We start from the raw sequence: 20,777 nt of genomic DNA, 5'->3' as shown, positions 1-20,777 counted from the left end.
CCTTTCTGGTGTCATATGATGTCTTCTAAGGACCACAATGGAAATAAGTCGGTTAATGCCTTCTTTTTGTGTCATCCTTTGTATTGAATATATGGCATCAACACATGCACTTTCATGTTTACATGTATCTCTTTTGATGTTGACATTGAATTTGTAGATGTTTTATGACATGTATTTTTTACCACAATAAAAGTATCTATCTATAACAGTGGCCGAGTGTTAACGCGTCGGACTTGTAATCTTAGGGTTGCTGGCCGCTTGGGTTTACATCCCGTCAGTTGAAAGCCGTTGTTTCATTGAGCAAAAAAACTTTAAATTTATTGCTTAGTACTGGTAAGTTCGAAGAACGGATTTGAGAGTAGTTCAATAAGCGTATAGTTTCCAACACAGACAAACTGATTTTAAAAGTAACTTTAAAACCTAAACCAGTAAGCGATAGTGTCTGCCATTAGTGTAAACATCCGTGTAATTATAAACATTTCTTTTAAATCTGCAATCTAAATCTATTGTGTTATATTTATCTGTTAAATATGTAACAGAATATTGTAAATGTAAAATAAATGCAGATTCGATTTTGTCTTTTTAGTACAATGTTTCAACCTTTAGTTAAATGATCACGTTCAATCAACATCTGATCATAATTTAGCCATGAAAGGTCCACGATTTCACAATTAACCATTTAATTCAAACCAAGTCCGTTTAATACTGGTTTCAATTAAACTATCAATCTATTATTTTTTGTATCTTGTCACAGTTTTAATTACAAAATGTTATACTAGTTTACTATAAACATCAAGTTTATTTTGCTCAATATGCTGTGTTTGAAAATTGTATAAATGTTTGTATATTCTGTGAGTTAGTATTTTGTATTGAAGTTAAAAGCACTACCTTTTTTTACATTTTGTAACCTTTGCGACACAACACTGCATGTTAAGCGCTACAATTGTTTCTCCAATTGTTGAATATCTAACATGATCTTTTTTCCATTAAAACAAATGTATATCAAACTCTCCTTTGACATTTAGAAATAATTCAGAATCTATTGGTTTCTGAGGCATATTGTGCCTATAATGCTGGTGTTGAGCTTGCCTGGCTTTGTACTGGTTTTGGAACAAGGCAGATAACATCTGGGTCGAAAGTTGTCAAGAAGTTTAACCTCAAACTCATGGGTTTGATAGGTCAATTACAAGCACAGAATGTTAGATGACCAACAAAAATTGTGAGATTCGAGACAGAACTTAGAAAATAAGTTTTATAATATCGAAGCCTTGTCAATCCGGTTCAGAGTTAATATATTTCTCCATAGACCTTGTTTAAAGACACAACATGTCAAGATTGTGTTCCAGAATTTAAAAGAACGTGAAATATAACCTCTGAATCTGTTTGACTTTTCAATGACATGGTTTTCAATGACATGGCTTTAAGTGGAGCTCTACTCGAAATGTTTGGTTCTTTATTTGAACATGACAAACATTTTAGCTGATAAAGAAATAACAATATCAAAAGCACAATGAAGCACGGAACAGGATGATCATTCTTATCTTACGTGGTCTATGAACTTTTACGACTGGCAGATCTTTAAAGCATGCAGTACAAAATAAGGAAATTATCTAGTTAATAAATCACATTTGTGTATTCCTTTAGATTTTATAGACGGATTTCGCCGCCTGTTATTTAAAACCGGTTATTTTTATCTTAATCTTTATTGAGACGACGAAACGAAATTTGTTTTGTGTTTTATTGCTTCAGAAATTAAGTGATGCGAGATGTATATAAACTTAAGATGTTCAAACAGACAGTAAATTTGTTTTCAAGAAAAGGATGGCGCGATAACTTAACATTTCTACTTAAGACTTCATATTTCTTTTTATGAAAAAAATTGATTTATTTCATGTTCAAAGAATGGTATCTTGACATTTATATATCTGTTATCTGATTTGTTTCTAAAATATTCATATTTTCCTTCTCCTTCCATCGTAAGGACTCTTCTAACAAATCGACCTGGTTAGTTTGAACGAAAATAACGATGTTTTACCTCACATGAAGGGCTTGATTTTGGGGAAAATCATTATTTTTAACATCATCTCTATCATCGTCATCATCGTTGTTTAAAAGATGAATAATATTGATAAACATATTTTCTGTTATAGAGTATGACAAGGGAAATAATCAAATTTGTATATAAACCTGATTATTATAACACTGCACGCTTGTAACGGCGCTTCTCATTGGATACTCATAAAGTTCATATACTTTTATATGAATGGCCACTGTCGATTTATATAGAAATCTCACTTTGTTCTCTAAACATGTTTGCTGTACAATAACCTCCATTTGTAAGATATAAATTTCTGACAGGTTATATGGCTGTATATAAACGGTTGTTTGCAATATAATTGTCGTCTAACGGCTTGAGTTATATTAACAAACATCTTTTTAAATAGGACCATATAACTTGTAAACAATATTTATAATTACCTCCGGCAATTTTAGTACATATACAAATATTCTCTGCATATTTTTTGTTTGTTTTTATATCTTTCTTCCCCTATGATTATTGTGATTTCTTTTGTACAGAACTCTTCTGAAACTCGCTATTCTTTCTCTCCGAGATACCGCCTTCTAATTGTTTGATTAAGGCATCAATCAACAGTGCACGTCGAATGAGTTACTTGATTCATATTCATAATTAGTTTTACAACCTTGAAGCCCTGGTGTGAACGGCCGGCCACTTTAGCGCTCCTTGTTACAGGCTTGACAGATTGTGTTATACAAATAATAGCATAATGCATTACCGTCACTACAGAGCCTGACAAAATGTTTCCTTAGAGATGTTGTATCGCCTCAGTGTAGTTACCATTTGTTATCAAAATGTCTGGGAATAAAACCTAATTCGTCAATTATTTCTAATAATGTAGGTTAAATACTGGACATACTTTTGGCACATGAACAGAACGATGTGGATGGACATTCTAACGCTAAAATACGGATTATTCATTTTGTACTGATACTTTGATGCACATGACTATAATTTTCATAAAACAAGACATTCATTTCTTATGAATATCAAAAGTGTTACATACTCAGTGAACTGTTCGTGTTGATAAATAACCACGGCAGGAATGGAATTTGGATTTAACAGAAGAGGTTGTATGAGCATTATAATCTGATTTCGTGTATTATCTAATACTTTTTTATGTTTTGTATGTTATTTTTTGTTGTTACTGCTGTTTTTGTCTTTGCATCTTTTTTTATAAATTATATATTGTAGTATCTTTATAAATTGTTATTGATAATAGTCTCAGTGTGTCAAAAATGTTGAGTTCAAATTGAACTACAAACCACTCCCTTTAATTACGTGAGTATGAACTTCTGACCACTCCACTTAAGTACGTTAAGTGTTATCGCTCCTTTAAGCTATACAACTAGGTAGTTCACTTAATTTTATAAAATCCATTTGTTAAAATGATATACTATATGATTGTACGCGAAGCTTATTACGGGATGGTATTTTGTGTTCGGGGCATGATGGGGGCGGATCTTCATTCGTAAATAATGCTGGAAAAATTGACATAATTATTGCCTTAAAAGCATCAATAAAATTTGACCATGTGAACAAAGTGAATATATAAGTATTTTCCCCCTTCAGAGCATTATTACACCATCTGTAACTAAGACGTATTTTGGGTTATTTTTAGTGCATACAAGGCATTAAAGCTGAACACATCTAAAAGAGTCAAATAATTAAAAGAAATTCATAATTAGATTTTAAGAAAAGTTAAACAAATCGTGACTCAAAGGTAAAAGGGTGTACAATAAATATGCAATAAACGATTGCTTTATAAGTATTTATTACAACATTTCTAATGCGAAACTAACGCAGTTTGGAGTATTTAAGCATATTTTCACCTCTCTTTTGTAGTGAACGTAGACTGAAACCGCCGTTTGCAATGTATACAAATTACTATCTTTGTTCATTTTACTACGTTTTACTTCTAATGTCATTTCAAAATTTTTATTTGTAATTTTCCTGACCAATTTAATTTTGTAAAATTAATGCTTACTAATAAACAGTAACCTAAACTCAAATATTTCTTATTCAAACCTACAGTCTTCACATTTTGCATTATACATGATAATAACGCTGTTATTAAGACTTAACTTGTGTATAATACATGTATATGTAACATAAAATAAACAATGGGTGAGAAGGAAAGATCTGATGGCTCACAAATTATTACTTTTTTTGTGTATCTAAGTCTATAAAACAATCAGCATTATAAAAGAGCGTTCCGTACAGAATGACTAAGCATACTTACTTTACAAAGGTGATATGGTAATAAATGTCACAAAATATCAGTCAGGGTTATGAGATTAAAATGACAGCCTAAAATGATATACACTTCTAATGACCTTACATTTGTCTCCATAGTAAGTGCATGTGTACGGACGAACATTATTTACTTACAAATTAATGAAAAGATAAATTTGCTGCCCATACATGTTCGGGTTAAAGTCACCGGTGTATATAGACACTATTAATTTGATGACAAGAAATTCGATATAAAAATAATTATTTTAATCTATGGAAACAATAAAATATCTTCCCGTTACCTGTTTAGTAAGTGTATTGATAAACAAGCAATTATCATAATATTGCAAGCAATCAATAAGTCCCATACCGGTAAGAACCCCAGCAACATTCTGATGGGCAATTGGCCATTCAGTTTTACCAGTGAATGAATGACATGAATGAACTTAAATCTTATGAGTTCTAAGTTTGTCTATATCAAAGAAATGTGTTAAGTTTCCCTACCTAGTAAGGAATTATGCTTATACAACCTTGTCATATTATTAAAATGTGGGATTTTAAAGTAAATCCTATAAGGAATGAAGAAGTTGGAGTGAAAAATACCAATTTCTCGAAACAAATCTAAGTTCAAGGGCGACATAATTCTGGAAATAGTCTTTCTAGAGTATTTAACCTTCTCAAAAATGTTGAGTGATAATAAGAAACATATACATGTATATGAAGTTTTAAGTAGATACATTAGGAAATAAAGAAGTTATTTAAAAAAGACATTTTTTCATAAAAATTCTAAGTTCAAGGAAGGCCATACTGATACTTTTGTGCTAGAGTTGTAAACCTTGTCACATATGATGTGGTTGCTGACCAGAAACTTATATTTGAAGTTTAATGTAAATACCTTAAAAAATAAAGAAGTGAAAAAGCTAAAAGATTTAGATCAGAAATCTTGAAATTCAGTCTATTTGTTGCCATAGCAACCAGAATTTTTCAACATAGGAAGAAAAGAAAAAGATGTTCATAATCTCCAGACTGCCATCTATCCATATTTCATGTTTCATAAAAATATTTTCAGTACTTTTTGAGTTATCACTGGATCCAGTTAATTTGTTTAAATTTGCCAAATTTTCAGACTATTTGTTGCCATAGCAACCAGAATTTTCAACATAGGAAGTAAAAAAGACGTTCATAATCTCCATACTGCCATCTATCCATATATCAAGTTTCATAAAAATATTTTCAGTACTTTTTGCGTTATCGCGGGATCAAGTTTTGTTGACGGACTGACAAACTGACAGCCAGACGGACAGACGAACGGAGGGTAAATCTAAAGTCCCCTCCAGTTAAACTTGTAGGGGACTAATAAGTGTATTGATAAGCCACTTGGCTTTTATATTCTTAACATATAATGCTAAAATTGTAATAAATTTCGACTCATGATATTTACTAATTACTCCAATGCTTAAATGAAATTACAGATATACTCACACGTTTCAATGAAATTACAGATTATACGCACGCGTTTTAATTAAATAACATATAATTATACCACGCGTTTTAATTAAACAATTCTTTGTGTGGAGAATATCATAATGTCCAATAATTGGAGCTTCTTAGCAGCAAAATATTGAGGGTCCTGAAACTAATTATAAATAAAAGAAAGAGTGTAATTACTATGTTTTGATAGCAAATACTTAATATTTTTAAATGGTGCCATCTTTCTTCTTTATATTATATAATGTCTATAGTTTGTTAAGTTATTTTTTTCTATATGAATTATGAGAATATCATACTTAACTAATAAATAACAGAACATATATATTTACCAGCATCTTAACCCTGTTAAGAAGAATTATCAAAATTTGTTTCTTCTTTCTTTCTTTTTCTCTTTCTTTCTTTCTTTCTTTTTTTAATTCTTTTTCTTGAACCAAAGAAATTACAGGTTTAGTATTGAGGAAAAAAGCCGTTATTGTGTTGTACAGACTATTGTTATAGTCAACTTTATATTATACAACGATAAAAGCCTATTGAACGGGAATTTCCCCTTATTTCTATTCACCGATAGCTGTAAATTTGCCAGTTAATAGAAATAGACGCTTGGGAAAAAGAGATAATACCGTAAGATGTTACATCGTATTGGTCGATTAAACAAATATATTACTGTGATAATAGAAAAGAAATAAGCCAGAATTTTGTATTATCTATTGTTGGTAACAGACCAATATTGAAACTGTTACGGATGTTAATGACCTTCAAAATTTAGACGTTTTGCTCTCACTGACATGTTAAGTATTATTAAAACTGAATGTTTTCTCGAAGAACGCAACAGAAAGTAGTTGTTTGTAACATAAATTCGTTTGAAACTGCGCTTGTATCAGTTTGCCTTTTCTCGCTTTTCATTATACAAAATACTACTTTCAAGACGCTATATGTTGTGATTTAATCATTAAAAGAACTCTACTGAGGTCCAAGTGCTTAGAGAAAACATAAAAAGTGAATTTCTTACCATGATTACTTGAGACACGTTAAACAGAAAGATATGCAAAGGATAATTCAGAAATATTATCTAAAATAATTTGTAAATCGTATTTGTGCTAATAGATTATAAGCCCGGAGTGAGTAAATGATATGAAATTTTGCAAAGTTATTGGTCTAGAAATGCATCAAAAGGGATATTTTTATCAAGTCTTGTCATGTCAAAAAGCCTCAGTGGAGTCCAATAAACTACGTACTTTTGCTTCTTTTGTTCCGTCAGTAATTGGTATAGTTAAGTGAATTAGTAATTTGTATGGAAATCAAAATACTACTTAATTTTGTAACCTTCACTGCACATTACTAAGCTTTCAGTGCTACTTCCTTCAGTTATTTATCATGTAACATGCTTTAAATCTATTATCAAAACATTATTAAAGACATTATTTAAGTTAGATATTTCTAAAGAATTAAAAAATATGGATTTCTGAGGCATAATATGCTTTTTAAGAATGACAGTGGATATAAATAATAAATTTATTCTACTTTATAGTCGTTTTGTGTTTTCATTTGTTAATTGGTTTTCGTAGTTTAGTAATCTTTCAAATGAAATAATGTGATTTTCCGTAATTAAGTTAATTTGGTGTAAATATGGTTAACGTGAAACAACAGTACCGTACTATTGTTTTCATTTTTACTATCATTACATTTCATTACATTTCATAGCCTAAATTTTAGTAATTATACTACATTTTATATTAGATATATTTATTGATAATAAGTATTGGTAATTTTACTGTTAAGATTGATCATATATTAATATAAGACTGGAAATAACTTATAGAGGTCTGCTCTAATTTTCAGATCATTCCTTTACATTTATTTCCAGTGTCTAATTGTATGTATGTTTGTTCGTTTTTTTGTACTTTATACATACAATGCGAATGTTTAAAACCGAGGCAAATACTTATTCAGGTACAGATATTATTTGACACATACGTGGAAATATCTAACACATCGTCTGACAAGCATATTTTTATATGTGTAAAAACAACAAAAAAACAACATATAATCAAAATAAGGTACCATCGGCAACGGATGAACTTTTCTTGACGATAATATCATCCAAATCAACACCTCCAACCAAACCTACGTTATCGTGTTGAGGTTTACGACCCTCTACAATCATTTCGGCAAGATTTATTTACCTTTGTTTTCTTTCAGATGCTGTTTTACCTTTCAAAAAATAATTATTTCCATCACATAGTACTGCATTGTATCACTCTACAGTTTACATTGAGTACATTCAATTAAATACGTTTTACTTAGTTTACAAAATTTATTTTAGTGCGATTGTGAATGAAGCTATTATCATATAAACATAATTTTTAATCCGTTCCCGGAGCCAACTAATACTGAACAATGTGTAACGTTTCTTTGTTGAAAACAACAGCGACTTGCTCCTTGTGGGTATGAACCCATACGCCTAGCAATTCTCAGATTTCCTTTCTCTGGTTATATAAAGATATGATTGCTGCATGAGTTCAAAAGCCGCATACTTAGTTTGACGTGTTCAACCCACAGCCATTCCGGCACCACTGTTTAATATACATATACGCTGATCATATGTAAAAAGTCTGAAATAATATTAATACATAAAAGATAATAGAACAACATGTACACATTTTCATAATGTTCAGTGAAACCTAGACTTTATTTTCTTACTGTTATTGTCTCCTTTTGTAAGAACTCATATCTCCTAACATACTGTCCCCAAAAAAGATACGCCTGACGTTAATAAATTGACGTTAATTTTGACAATTCTTAAACTTCAAACGGACTCTTTCAAAAATTCAAAGGCAGAACATAACCATTACAAAATTTCAACAGGTTGATCCGGTCGATCTAAACATTCAAAATTAAAAATTTCTAGAATTGCATTCAATCGACTCATAAAGTTCAATAAAGTGCACGTTAAAGTACATCATTAAAGGTAGAATATCAGTTGGAAACAAATGGAAACTTGAAACAAACGAAACAAAAACAGAAAGTATGAACTAAGGCAATTTTCACAGATAATAAAATGTTTCAAATGAACCTTTAGAAGTGGCTTGGTAATAAAATCAAGCCATTCACTAAGATCGCTTAACCGCATTTTAGAGTAATTAACTAAAAGGTGTATTGTATTTGCTTCATTAATCAGACGATCTTAGCCTAAGAGTACAGTTTTAGTAAAGTTGTTATCAAGGTTTTATCCGTCATCAGTCAAGATGTAAGGGACAAGTTTTGCTTTTATTTTAAATATGAAAATGTCCTTGTTGTTGTTGCGTTTAACTTTTTCAACACAGTAGAATTTGCACTTTCCAACTTTACTTTACGTCGCAACAACACTTGTTAGCTGTACTTGTGGAGAAAACACCCAGGTCCCTCCTTTATAATTACATGTTGTTTTTTATAAAATTATATACCCGATTTTTAGACAATGATTGTTTTTAATACTCTGATATTTTATAACCCTGATGATCGAAACGATTAAATAAAATCTTCGGTTTGCCTTTAGTGACTGGGTCACCAATTTAATGCGTCGTAAAACCAAACATAATAAAACAAACATTAAGCCGCACATTCTTTCTTCCATGTTAAATAACTTGTTATATTTTCATACATTTCAGACTTGACTGACGCAGTAAGATGCGAGTCAAACGAAGATTGCCCGAAGGGCAGCAACTGCCCTCTTCAAGATATAGAGATGAAAAATATATGTTTTTGTGTACACACACTGAAGCCTGTGAAAAATGGCACGGACTGCAATGGTAAGCATAATTTATTATATAAATATAGTAAATTTGTCATTTTTAGACCATTAGCCTTCTTATTTACTGAAATCGTGTTTTAAAATGCATAATGTATCATCCTTATAAACATTCTCATCATTAGGAGCATTGGCATGATCATATTCATTATATATGCTGGTGGTTCCAATCCCGCTAGGGACTTCGGATTCTTTTACAATGTAAGAAAGTTATATCACTCATTTATGAAACGACGGTGGATCTACTCGGGTGCACGTTCGTGACTGGAATAATACACGGAGGGGCACCTGAGGTCTGGAAATTCGCCATATGACCCCATCTGTTTTGGGGCGACGTAAAATTAACCCCCCCCCCCCAAAAAAAAAAAAAATATATGTCGCCATCAGCATCATTCTCGTCGTCGTCAGCATAATATTCTTCTCTTCTACTAAATGTTTACTATGGTACAAAAAAAGTTAATTTTATAGCGGAGTATACTTGACTGAAACCGAGTCTTTCACATTGACAGAAAATACTTCAAGACTAGTTTTTTCTTATCATTTATTTCTTGTACAATAATTGCTAAGAATGTTATATCCCAATGTTCCATTTTATTTAGTTCCGCCCATTTTTTCTTTTTTATTTCTGTTTAGGGCACATGCATTCATTTACTTTGGGACCATACGCCGCTTTTCATTGATGACAGACGTGAATCATTGACGGTTCCATGATAACCCCCGTAGAAACACATCTGCAGATGTTTCTAAATGCAGAATTTTACCATCTTCATATTTAAATGTTAAATTCTACTTTAGCTGGTGCTAGAGGTGCGCGGACGGCAGCTAGCACTAACGTCCCATCTTCAAACCAAGCATGAAATATCTTCAATTTTGCCGTTTTGTGCGTTTTTTTTTTAGAGATTTATTTTTCTATTTTATGCCAGAATATACAGCAGACCAACAGGATGGGAAAAGTGGCGTAATTCCTATATCAGACACACATCATCTCAAATCACCAAACCAAGCCAAACATCCCCCAGACTATAGAACATCCGTCGACAATTCATCAATGGTACGTCATTTGTATGATTTTCATTATGAGTTAAGTGGTTTGGTCTATAATTGGCGTTACAATAGGCAAATTTCTAGTATTTCAAATAACGATATAAAATGATAGAAATGTTTTATTTTGGTTATTCTTTTAAAGTATTCCTTTGGAAAAAACCGTTCTTGAACGCCGTCATTTCCTTTTAATCCTGTATTTCATATTTCGGTGTTCAAAATATGTTTGCTTAAAGAGAAAAATTATAACGATCCTTGAATGAGTCTTTTATTGTTTAAATTTCTTCATATAAAATTTATCTAATATGTGCTGCTGTGTTGTGTGAGGTGGGGGTTGCGTTCAATAAACGCCGCTCTTTCTAGTTGATCTCGTTATTTCATATATTATCTTTAAAGAAATAATAGGTTATATTTTCGCACATGTGTTTATATGTATATGACTTTTCTTTTCTTTTTTATTATTTTCTTCTTTTTAAATTTGAAACTAATTAGATAAAAAGAAACTAAAATCGGTAAAGTTGTGTTGCCTATTGATATGGATGTACTTTTTGTTTAGATCTTTTGAATAAAACTTGTAAATGTTTCTTCTGTTTTATTTATTCAGCAAACAACATCAAATGTGCTGATGAGCCATTCAGGCTTGGACACGTTCTCAGATATAGCTCTCAAAGTTTTACTACCGGTGGGGTCGGTATTGATAATCAGTTTTGTCATGCTCTTCATCATATTGTCATATCGATACTTCCGTGGTTGCCACTTCCGGTTAGGCCGGAAGAATAAGCGCGGGAAAAATAGTGCCATTGTCAAGGCAAGTGAGGATATTCAACTCTTGGACAAATTGAATGTTGTAAATAGAAATCCGTCTTATTTTGGAACTAATGCAGAAGGATATGGCAAAAGGTGGATCATAAATGACATTCCAGTTGATAATGTAAGATTACAAGAAGTGGTTGGAGAAGGAGCATTTGGTCAAGTTTATAAAGGTATGTCAAAGTAAATTATGCATTTCAATATCATAATGAAATTGTAACAGTGGTCATATGGTGGATCTATTCATTACTATTTGTTAAAATTGTTCATACTAGCTTTTAACTCAGTGATTTATTAAGGATTGGTTCATCAGAATTGCAGCCATAGTTAATCCCTGACGACTAAATGGGTTCGAATTACTAAAGTCTGCACACCTCTTAGCTCCATCAGGTGGTTTTGTTTTGTTATTATCAAGGTTAGCCAAAATCTTCTTTACTGTTAAGGCGCAAGATGACCTTAATTGTCTTGTTGCGCCGTAAACCAAACATGGTGCTCCATAAAACCAAACAAACAAATAAACAAACAAAAAATGTAAATTGTGTAATAGGGTTATACGTTAACCGTTCTTAAACAGCAAACCTACAACTTGAATATGTGTAATCTATATTTTATATTTTAAATATATGTTGAGTATATTTATTATGCTTTAAAAGAAAGTATCGAACATTCCTTTGTTTTTAATAAAATGCAAAATAACGTTGAGTTTGAAGATGTACTGTATACGTCACAGTAAAATTGTTGTCTGTCCTATTTCTTTTAGGCGAGCTTGTGCAGCCAGATTCAAACGAAACTACATTAGTAGCCGTAAAAGTGTTAAAAGAGGGCGTGTCTAACGAAGCACGTGATGACTTTGAACGCGAGGTAGAAATCATGAGTGCCTTTGATCATGATAATATTCTGAAACTTATAGGGACTGTATCTACAGGTGAGTTTTGTTGTTTTTCTTTTGAACAATGCCGATTTCAAGACTATTTTATAAGGTATTGCATCACAACCACCTTCAATTTATGGTAGATGGAAGCGAAAATTAAATAAAAGAGTGAACAATGAATGGTTTAAACGATTAAGAAAAAGAGCAATACAATATGATTGCTGTAAAATCATTTTAATAGAAACAATTATTCATAGAACAAAGTTATTCATAGTATATAAACAAAATAGCTTTGCGGGATATGGTGTTAAAATATAAGGAGTGTTGAATGGTGATCAATAATTTTTTTACACAATTTTATAAAATAGAGAAAAACGGAATCTCTAAAAAACGCCAAAAAACGACATAATTGAACATGTTGCAGGCTTGGATTGATTGAGTCTGTTCATGGACGGTAATGGAAAGTGCAAGTTACCGTCGTAGCACCCTTGCTCCGGCTTAAGCATACTTATTCAACATTTACTGATGAAAATGGTGAATTTTTTAATTTTGAAATATCTGCAGATGTAATCAATCTCTCAGTGAGAAGAAATTATACTGTTCATGTAAATCAGAAATTGCTATACAGAGAGTCGCACTGGGGTCAGGATGTACTGATGAAGTGAATGCAATTTGAGACACTTCTCTCCATATTTCAGGGAACAACGACACCCCGTATATGGTGTTTGAGTATATGATGCACGGCGACCTGGCAGAGTTGCTAAGAAAGAATGAGCCAACTATAAAAATGGCTGACACGTCCTTAATTCTACAAAAGGTAGTGAGTGCTATATTAAATTTGTATGACCATGCTCTATCAAAGAATTTAGATTTTATGTCGAAAAATTGACAGCATTTGAAACGCCGTCGTAAAATTGCTATAGCTCTAAAACCTTGTACGGAACACGTCGCCGAAGATTCATAATAATCTCGGGGTAGTTACGGATTGGATATAGTTCTGCTTATAAATCTTTCATGATAAACAAAAGAAGGATGGTAATTATAATAAATGAATGAATACAGTAGAACTTCTATGAGTCGAACTTCGATTAGTCGATTTTCTCGATGTGTCGAATAAAAATGGAAGTCCCGACTTTCCCCCCTATATATTCCTTATAAAAACCTATTTATGAGTCGAAATTTTATGTGTCGAATTTTTCGTTGTGTCGAGGTTTTTTCGTGGTCCGTATAAAGTAAATCTAGTGCAATTTACCACAAATAAGTCGAAGTCGTTGGATTGTTTTGACACCTTTGACATCGAGACATTTTTCACACCTTATCTGTCTGCGAAGACGATTTCCAATCAACTTGTGTGATAGGTGTTAATAACACAGCCGTGTGTTCTTACAGCCTTTGTTTGCGAAAAAAATGTGTGATAAAATGCTTTAATCGTAACTTTTTTAATTGCCGTAGTGGTATTTGAAAGTAAACAGTAAGAACTACTTCACTACTTTCATTTGAAAACATCCTTGACCCGGTGTCGCGTGAGAATAACACGCGAAATATTTACTATAAGCTGGTTTAGTTATCGCCCTTTCGTATTCATACGCCTTTTGTAACTCTTTGGGTAGTGGTGAAAAACGTAATTTGACATGCTATATTTATCATTGTAAAATTTAAAGATAAGATTAATGATGGAAAAACATGAAATATGTTTCGTTATAGAGCTTATAATTAGGACTGGTCACGGAACGAAATTTTGTCATGGAATTGAGAGCGATTCATGAGTCGAAGTCCCGATGTGTCGAAGTTTTTACGCAAGTCCCTTCAACTTCGACTTACCGAAGTTCTACTGTATATCTCTTTGACATATGCTTAAAAATGCAAGCAACCAGATCTTGTTCGATAATGTTTAGTATACATTTAATTGTTCCATAAATAAAGGCTAATACGATAGATGTATATCAGTCAGGAAGATGAAACTGCAATTTTTACTTCTTTGTTTTTTTTTTAAAGATATTGTATATTCATTTTGATAACCATGGTGACAACAAGATATTTTAGACATTTATATTATATTAAAGCGTTAGTATTTTATTGACGTACTTAATAATGTGTACTTTTTCAGACTGATCTTGTTGACATAACGATACAGATTGCCAATGGTATGAGATATCTGACGTCACAGCATTTTGTCCATCGTGATCTGGCAACGCGAAACTGCCTCGTAGGTGATGGATTGATTGTAAAGATAAGCGACTTCGGGATGTCACGTGATATTTACACTTGTGATTATTATAAGGTAGGTCAAAGTTAATTATGTCTAAATTTTAAAGGGACTCTACTTTGTTTTCTTTTTTAAGATATTTGTACCATTTGATAAAAGTTGTGTGTTAAATGTCAGATTATTTGCTCCATTTGTTGTTGTTTTCTTTGTTATTTGAACTCAGTGGAGTGCCTTTAAGTATAGTCTAATCACATTTACGATCTTTCAGAAACATTTGTTTTTATTTTATGGTGCTTTGTATTCTATTCCTTCCTATCTAATTTCTTTCATTCAAGCTGAGTTCTTTTATTCATCACATTAAATGAATGTAAGGGCATTTCCTGTATTTCTTTGAGTTTTATCACTGAGATATTGCTATTTTTAATTATAGTTAAAAAATCCTCTAAGCAACATTTTGATAAGAACTTCATATATATCAATAAATTTATCCGAGATTTTTTTATTTTTTAGATGAGCATAGTTTATCTTTAAATAATATTATAATTTAGAATTAAGGTTTGTATGTACTTATTTTCTTTAAAATTAAAAAATTTAGGTTTATTATATTTATCTATTTATTCATTTATTAAGATTGGGGGATCAAGAATGTTGCCGGTACGATGGATGTCACCAGAAGCTGTGAAATGGGGACGATTTACTACAGACTCTGATATATGGGCATTTGGTGTTGTTCTGTGGGAAATCTTCAGCTACGGGCGACAACCCTACTATGGACATACTAACGAAGAGGTAAACTGCTAATTTTTTGAAGTAAAATATTTAATTCTGTACATACCTGCAGTCTTGAATGTTTTTGAAACACTATTATACTAAATCTTTATTGTATAAAAAAAGCAAAGAAAGTTGTGAAAAATAAAGAAATGCCCCTTTTAAAACAGTCGCAATTAGTATTAGGTAAGGTGTCCTAAATAGATTTGTAAGATACCAGTCAACTAGCAGGCTTAGACATAATAAGAGTCGCTAAGGATTGTTTCATTTTTCTCTGGTATAAATGATATAATACCATTGAAAGCGGTTGGGTTGGGCGTTGGTTAATAATGAATTTATTTTAGTTTTTAGTTTGCTGATGTCTTAGAGACTGGCCGGACGCGTTAAGCACACGACAATGCCCCCCCATTTCTTACGGGGCGATGCTACCGTTGTTACCTAATACATTTGGCTTATATAATTTGTTCTTTGCTGTATGACAGCTTTACAATGCTGGTCATTTCTAAACCTTTGTGCTGTCAGAATTTTGGTACTCCGGTATCAATGATTCCAATAAGTTTTGGGTCGAAGATTGAATCTTAAGCCGGTGCTGAAGTGAGGACATTGAAAATGTTGCACCCATATAATTATCTCACCTGAACAGACACTGTCAGAACTTGCAATTTGTTCCTTTTCATAAGCGATTTAATTTGAACAAAATGTTACCATCAAATATTTAAGTCTTCGTTTATAGTAAGGTGTTACTTCTGTACTTAATTATTTGATTTTTTTAATTAAACAAATCTAATAATAAAATTGAATCAATTAATGTGTAGTGAATATGACAGCGGTTGCTTATAAGATATATAATTGCTTTATTTAGGTTATTAAATTTCTGGACGAGGGAATTCTACTGCAAAGGCCCGAGGAATGCCCATCTATAGTTTACCACGTTATGTTACAATGTTGGAAATTAGATCCTAAAGAACGATTGGCATTTGACAGGATCCACAAGTATTTGACTGAATACAGTAAACAACTTCATAAATCATCAAAACCAGCGTCATTCGATGTGGTCAATGAATATGAAATTCCTCTGTGAATGCATAAAAAAGCATTACAAAAAAGGCTGTGTTAATTTTTCTATTTTCATTTCTTGTTCTTAAAAACAAAACTGTCAAAACAAATATTTTACTGACCTTAATTAAATGGCAGACTTACTGGAGTTTATGCAATCATGATACAGTAACTCAACCGAATTCATCCAATATCCAAGAAATATTTGACAAGGTGAACAGTAATGGATTCTAGATCTTATTCTTTTTCCTTTTTGTTGAGAACAGACATTTTCACACTCTCTTAGATGGACTTCATCAGATGTTAGCACAGTTTTATTTCTTATATTTAAAGAGATTAATGCCAAAATTTGCTAATTGACAAACTCGTATTCACTCAGTCATGACTGACGGTTTCACGCTTTCTAGTGTGGTACAATTTCTGTTTCAAAAACGTATATACAAAGTTGCCTTTAAAATGTCTACGTCATATTGTGCTAAGGAGACAACAGACAATAACTGTTTGTATAATTGTGTTTAGAAATATGTCTTTTATTGTAACATTGAAAGTGAAAAATATTTCTGTTATTGTAACATTGAAAGTGAAAAATATATCTGTTATTGTTACATTGAAAGTGAGAAATATGTCTGTTATTGTAACATTGAAAGTGATAATTTGTTTACATTACAGTACAATTTATCAAATATGTATTAATAAAATGTGATTTGTTACCAAATAAATCTTTTAAATAATGTTATTGTTTACGCATGCCAGTGCTGGACGCTGTTTTAAGAGAAGAAAACTATTTTTAGTCTTTATTTATATAGATATTTACATTGTTTTATAACAAAACTGTTATGGCAAATCTAATTTTGAAATTTCGAGGGAGGAAAGGTACGCTTTCAATTGTTTTGAAAGTCGATTTCAGTTTGCTGTATTCTTCCGCTTTTGGAGAGAAATTATATCTCAAGAAATTAACTTAAAATATTAAAAGCTGCATTTGTTTACCTTTCGTTAAAAGCGAATTTCAGGTTACATTTGCTCGCCTCTTGTTTGGCATATTTTTTTTGGACAAAATGGCCCACGATTTTTTTATTGTTGCAATTTTGCATATCCATATTCATATCCGAAAGACTAGCACACTTTTTACAGTGTTAAATACGACTTTTAGGGATCAATTTATTGTATAATTGTAATTTTCAATTATTTTAAGTTTAGTCTAAATTTTAAGTGGCTTTCTACTTAGTTCAGTTTAGTGTTAAGTCTGCCGCTTGTCTGACTTAAAATATAAAAACACGAGAGTTATTTCTAAATTCAAATATCTTACCTTTATTTTGTTTGAATGATAAATTCTGTCACGTCGGAGCTAAGAGCAATGGACAGTTGACTTAACTCACCACTACCGTTCATGAAACTGGCTAAATTAAACCGAGCTTGCAGCATTTTTAATATAACCGTTTTTAGCGGTTCTGTATACCAATTTGAAATGATTGTATGATACCTGCTTACTTTATTTCAAAAAATGTGTCTCTCTTAGTACTATTTGCGATTTGTATCATCATATATGCCTCGGATTTACGTAAAATACGAGAAAAAAGATCAACAAGGCAAAGGCAACATTCACAGGACGCGGTTCAAACACGTAATTTAATAATATCTTAAAACATTTATAATGATGTTTTGATAATCATAATATCATAAGTATATATCAGTAAATGTGATGAAATGAGTGTTATAATGTCTGGTTTTGTTTGTTTACAATTTTGATTTTGACTAGACTTAAGAACATTATAAGCTTCCAGTATTGCTCTGTTTATTTTCTTGCACTATTTAAGTTCAGTGATACTTATGTTTATACATTGATCCACAAAAAGACTTATCATAATATAAAAACAATTAACGGGTTTGAAAACTGAAAACAAAAAAATATAATTAGGTGTTTTTGTAAGCTTTTTACATTAAGTATACTATATAAATATAATTCAGCTACTTTAATGTGATTGAAATGCTTTAAACAGCAAAATAATTTGTTCCATGAAATACATTTCTTTCTATTGTTCTATTTTTTTATTTCCCTTATCGGTTTAACGCAAATTTGTGTTCCTTTAACTGTTCAAAAAATCTTTACTTCATCATCCTAATATACATGTAGATGTTTCAATATTTGTTCACTTGTTAATTCACCAGACAAATCAAAATACTTGGAAGACCTTCACTCATTATATATACAGTATCATCACTTATGTTTTGCATACTAAAAACATTTGTACAGATTTGACATGTTTTATATTCATGGCACACATAAAGCATTTCATGGCACGACTTTATTAGAATATACTGTAAATAGGAAGATGTTCTAGAAAATACTAGACAATCAACAATTCAATATCGTATAATTTTTGAATATTGATTTGAATTACCTAGTACAACATACAAAAGTTATACTTAATAGTAATAATAAGTGAATATTAAAGTGTAAAAACAATATCTCTGCAGGCAATCTTTTTCGCTTGAATTTTTAAAACGAATATGTAATTTCAATATGTCTGTTTAAAAGAATTATGTTAAAATAGCTTTATAATTCTGTTTATGTACCATATTCATAAGTGGTAAATAACAGAGACATTTGATATTATAACTCTTTCGAGGACCAACCATTAAATTATGGAAACATCATGTTTTTACCTTTATTAAATTGTATAAGAAAATATTTCACTAGATACAATTTTAACACTTAAAGAGAACAAATATTATCCGGAACTCAGCAAATGTGGCTTTTCTCATTTTATCCTGGCGTATAACCTTTATAGTTTGACGAGACACTTAAGATAGCACAAATATTGATTTTCGATTTAATTTTGAGAATATAAATTCCATTATAACTTTGAATGGTTTCCGTTTAAAGTGCACGAATTGATCGAGGTAAAAGATTAAATTATTACCTTTTTTAGTTTCTTCGGTGGAATTACTTTAAAATATTTCTATTCAAATTCAATTTAAATAAAAACTTCATTATCTGAGTCTCAGTTTATATTATGTAAATACATGTGAACATATACAATCGTCAAATCAGAAGCAGTAGTAGACATAACAAACAATATAATCCTGTCAAAATACATTTTACAAAATAACTTATCTACATATGTCGGGATGTGATTGAACTTTACACACCTCCTCTATTGTTTGTGACAGGTCTATTTTTTCGGATAGACCTGTTTAAACAAAAGAAAGTCCGTAATGAGCTCTATCTTTTGCACGTGCACAGGTCTTTCTAGTCAGACAGACCCGGTCATGAAATACACGTGAAAAAATAGTCCTGCCTATGCGTAACCAAAGAAAACCTGAAATGCAATCAAAAATTAAAACCCTTTTAACTAAGCCATTATTCCAGCATCCCTATATTAAATCTGCCCGCCTCCAGATGAGCCAAAATATTTTAAGAAAATCAATACAATGTATTGAGAAAAAAATGTACCAAAACTTAAAAAAAAGTAAATACATTCAAGATCCAAGGTATATTTTTCATGTTATGTGCTACGCCCTCTCGGTGTCACATGAAATTCATGACCAGGTCTTTCCTAAACAGAAAGACCTCGTACTCGGTCGATATCCTATACGTACATGTTTAAAGTATTTGGAATGTTATAATCCCGAAGATCAAGTTTTATATGTATTATATTTTGACTGTCTAAAATTATTTTAAAGACAAATGTTATCTGAAAACGTTAAATATTGATCATTAGTCGTTTTGAAATAGTAATTTACTTAAGGATCATGTGTTTTAAAGCAATGAGATATTTATTATTAATATGTACATTACTTGTTATTGTATAAACTTTATTTGTTGTCATACTTATTGTTAAATATTGCAAATATAAAGAGTATTTGTGTTTGAAAATAAAACCAATAAATCTATGAATTTATCCTGCCTAAATTTATTTCTTCTTCCGAAATATTTCAAAATGGACTACATGTATAAGAAAAGCATTTTGTGACATTTCAGCCAATCTTTTCTTCAAAATTATATTTTTTGAATTTATACTTGTTAGAATACGCTAATAGTAGAGTGTGTTTTGTAACGGATGGCTACGCATCATGGTTGTTTAGAGGGTACTAGGACTTTAGAATATGACTATTAACTTTTTTGAAGGTTAATAAAGAAATATTTGCGGCACATGTTTACATTTAAGTGAAAATTTAAAAATTTAACGAATATTGTATAAAAGAGGTATGATTATGATTACTGTAGGTTCCGCTATAATCTATTGCATCATGTTTTTATTATGAAACGTTATGTGAAAGCAGTGTTATCAAAATAATAGCACTTGTAGAGACTTTAAAGTAGTTAAAATCAATTGAAATATCTTGAAATTTTTATTCCGCTCGTGAAGTTTTACCGTCGTTCTAATTTACATAAAGTATCCGGCTCTAATTAATGTAAAGTATCCTCTAATGA

The 20,777-nt window shown here is 31.1% G+C and overlaps 1 protein-coding gene across 3 annotated transcripts in view; it reads left to right on the top strand.

Moving 5' to 3' along the window:
- The window catches only part of LOC132746614 (tyrosine-protein kinase transmembrane receptor Ror-like), a 201,778-nt gene extending 181,540 nt beyond the window's left edge, over positions 1 to 20,238 (top strand). For all 3 annotated transcript variants that reach the window (XM_060735823.1, XM_060735822.1, XM_060735824.1), the window contains exons 2-9: positions 9,451 to 9,591; positions 10,514 to 10,641; positions 11,236 to 11,614; positions 12,202 to 12,366; positions 13,011 to 13,129; positions 14,420 to 14,593; positions 15,149 to 15,307; positions 16,149 to 20,238. In XM_060735823.1, the coding sequence (XP_060591806.1) occupies positions 9,451 to 9,591; positions 10,514 to 10,641; positions 11,236 to 11,614; positions 12,202 to 12,366; positions 13,011 to 13,129; positions 14,420 to 14,593; positions 15,149 to 15,307; positions 16,149 to 16,367 (1,484 nt within the window). In that variant the 3' untranslated portion in view covers positions 16,368 to 20,238. The remainder of the gene's footprint in view (positions 1 to 9,450; positions 9,592 to 10,513; positions 10,642 to 11,235; positions 11,615 to 12,201; positions 12,367 to 13,010; positions 13,130 to 14,419; positions 14,594 to 15,148; positions 15,308 to 16,148) is intronic.
- The last annotated feature ends 539 nt before the right edge of the window (positions 20,239 to 20,777 follow it).

Source organism: Ruditapes philippinarum, unplaced genomic scaffold (genome assembly GCF_026571515.1).
Source record: "Ruditapes philippinarum isolate M1 unplaced genomic scaffold, ASM2657151v2 ctg1759_1_1_1_1, whole genome shotgun sequence".
Classification (NCBI taxonomy): Eukaryota; Metazoa; Mollusca; class Bivalvia; order Venerida; family Veneridae; genus Ruditapes; species Ruditapes philippinarum.
Note: the sequence above shows the minus strand (reverse complement) of the source record. Positions and strands in the feature narration are given on the sequence as shown.